This window comes from Trichechus manatus, unplaced genomic scaffold, assembly GCF_000243295.1.
Source record: "Trichechus manatus latirostris isolate Lorelei unplaced genomic scaffold, TriManLat1.0 scaffold00057, whole genome shotgun sequence".
NCBI classification, from domain to species: Eukaryota; Metazoa; Chordata; class Mammalia; order Sirenia; family Trichechidae; genus Trichechus; species Trichechus manatus.
This window is the reverse complement of record NW_004443993.1, coordinates 8514193-8515630: the sequence shown is the minus strand read 5'-3', so window position 1 is coordinate 8515630 and position 1438 is coordinate 8514193. Positions and strand designations below refer to the sequence as shown.

The window sequence follows — 1438 nt, the reverse complement described above, 5'->3', positions numbered from 1 at the left end:
AGGTGAAATTGGAAATCTTGCAATCGATGCAGACTTTCTTGGGGATGATGAATGGGATGCGTTCAGCTCCTGGGCTCACTCACAAGCGGGAGTGTGAAGGAGTTAGGCCAGGTAACAATGGAGTCAAGAAAATGGACATGGCTGATGGCTGGGGCGCCAGGAGAGAATGGTTTGATTATCAGAGGGTTACAGCTGGCGTGACTGAAGGACGTGCCCCACACTCTCTTCCTGCACCTCACGCCTAGCCAGGTTCCAGAAAACTCATGGCGCTCCTTGTGGACCTGACTTGGGGGGAGAGAGAAGACGGGCTGGGTGGGGGAGTTTGAGGTCCCGTCTCGCACCGTCTCCCCTGTGATGGGCCAAACACCTCACTCCTTGGGTTCCTGACTGGTGGACCTCCTCCACCCACCAAAGCTTCTGACAAAAGTCCCTCCCCAAGTAAGCCACAATGAAGCACTTGGTTGTTGCAGAAAAACTCTGGTCCCGGGTGGGAAAACCACTGCCCTGCCTCCTTGGGAGAAGAAGAAGAGGCAGGAAGAACAGCTAACAAGGCAGTGAGTGATCACGGAGGCGTCTGCCCACCCCGCCATCGCCCCGTACAGACAGCCTGAGTCGGCCACACGCTACTCAGAATCCACTGCAGCTGAATGTGTGGGTGCGTGAATGTGTAAGTGGGTGAGTGTGTTGAGTGTGTGTGTGTTTGTGTGTGTGAGGGTATGTCTGTGTAAGTAGGAGTGTAAGTGTGAAAGTGTGTTTGTGTGTGTGAGGGTATGTCCTGTGTAAGTAGGAGTGTAAGTGTGAAAGTGTGTTTGTGTGTGTGAGTGTGTTTGCATGAATGTGTGTATGTGTATGTGTGAGTGTGTGAATGTATGTGTGTGAATGTGTGTGTAGTTTGTGTGTGTGTGTTAGTGTGAGTGTATGTTCATGAGTGAGTGTGTATATGTGTGTGTATGTGTGTGAGTGTATGTGTGTGTGAGTGTATATGTTTATGTCAGTATGTGTAAGTGCCTGAATGTGTGTGTGTGAGTGTGAGAGTGTGTGTGTCCGGCCCCTGAACCGCTCACAGCCCGCTGCCATACGGAGTCACCCTCTGTCATCCTCGCTCCCTGAAACGCCCAGCAGCCACATCTCACCGTTCGGGCAGCCACGAGCGGCTCCACCCAGGACGTCAGCGGTACAACTTAGAGATTTGCTGTTTGTATTTCTCAGTTATGAAATGTCTCTTCACTTTTGCCGTTGGACCTATCAGGAAAGGAGACACTGGTTCAGGGGCAGAGGTAAACCACAATTCCACACGCCCCACACGTTACTGGGCAGCTGGGCCCGGTGACCAAGGCTGGGCTACGCGGTCAGCTCATCCGTCAACGTCCTGGGAGCGCCATTTCCGCCGTCTGTGCACGGGGGTAACGTCAGAACCTCCACTCCACGTGGGGCCGAG

General features: G+C 53.2%; 1 protein-coding gene across 1 annotated transcript in view; it reads right to left on the bottom strand.

Annotated features, from left to right (window-relative positions):
* Positions 1 to 967: 967 nt before the first annotated feature.
* LOC111820940 (long-chain-fatty-acid--CoA ligase ACSBG2-like) overlaps positions 968 to 1438 on the bottom strand; it is a 2732-nt gene continuing 2261 nt past the window's right edge. Inside the window, exon 3 of the mRNA XM_023733085.1 lies at positions 968 to 1242. Within this exon, the coding sequence (XP_023588853.1) occupies positions 1169 to 1242 (74 nt within the window). The 3' untranslated portion in view covers positions 968 to 1168. The remainder of the gene's footprint in view (positions 1243 to 1438) is intronic.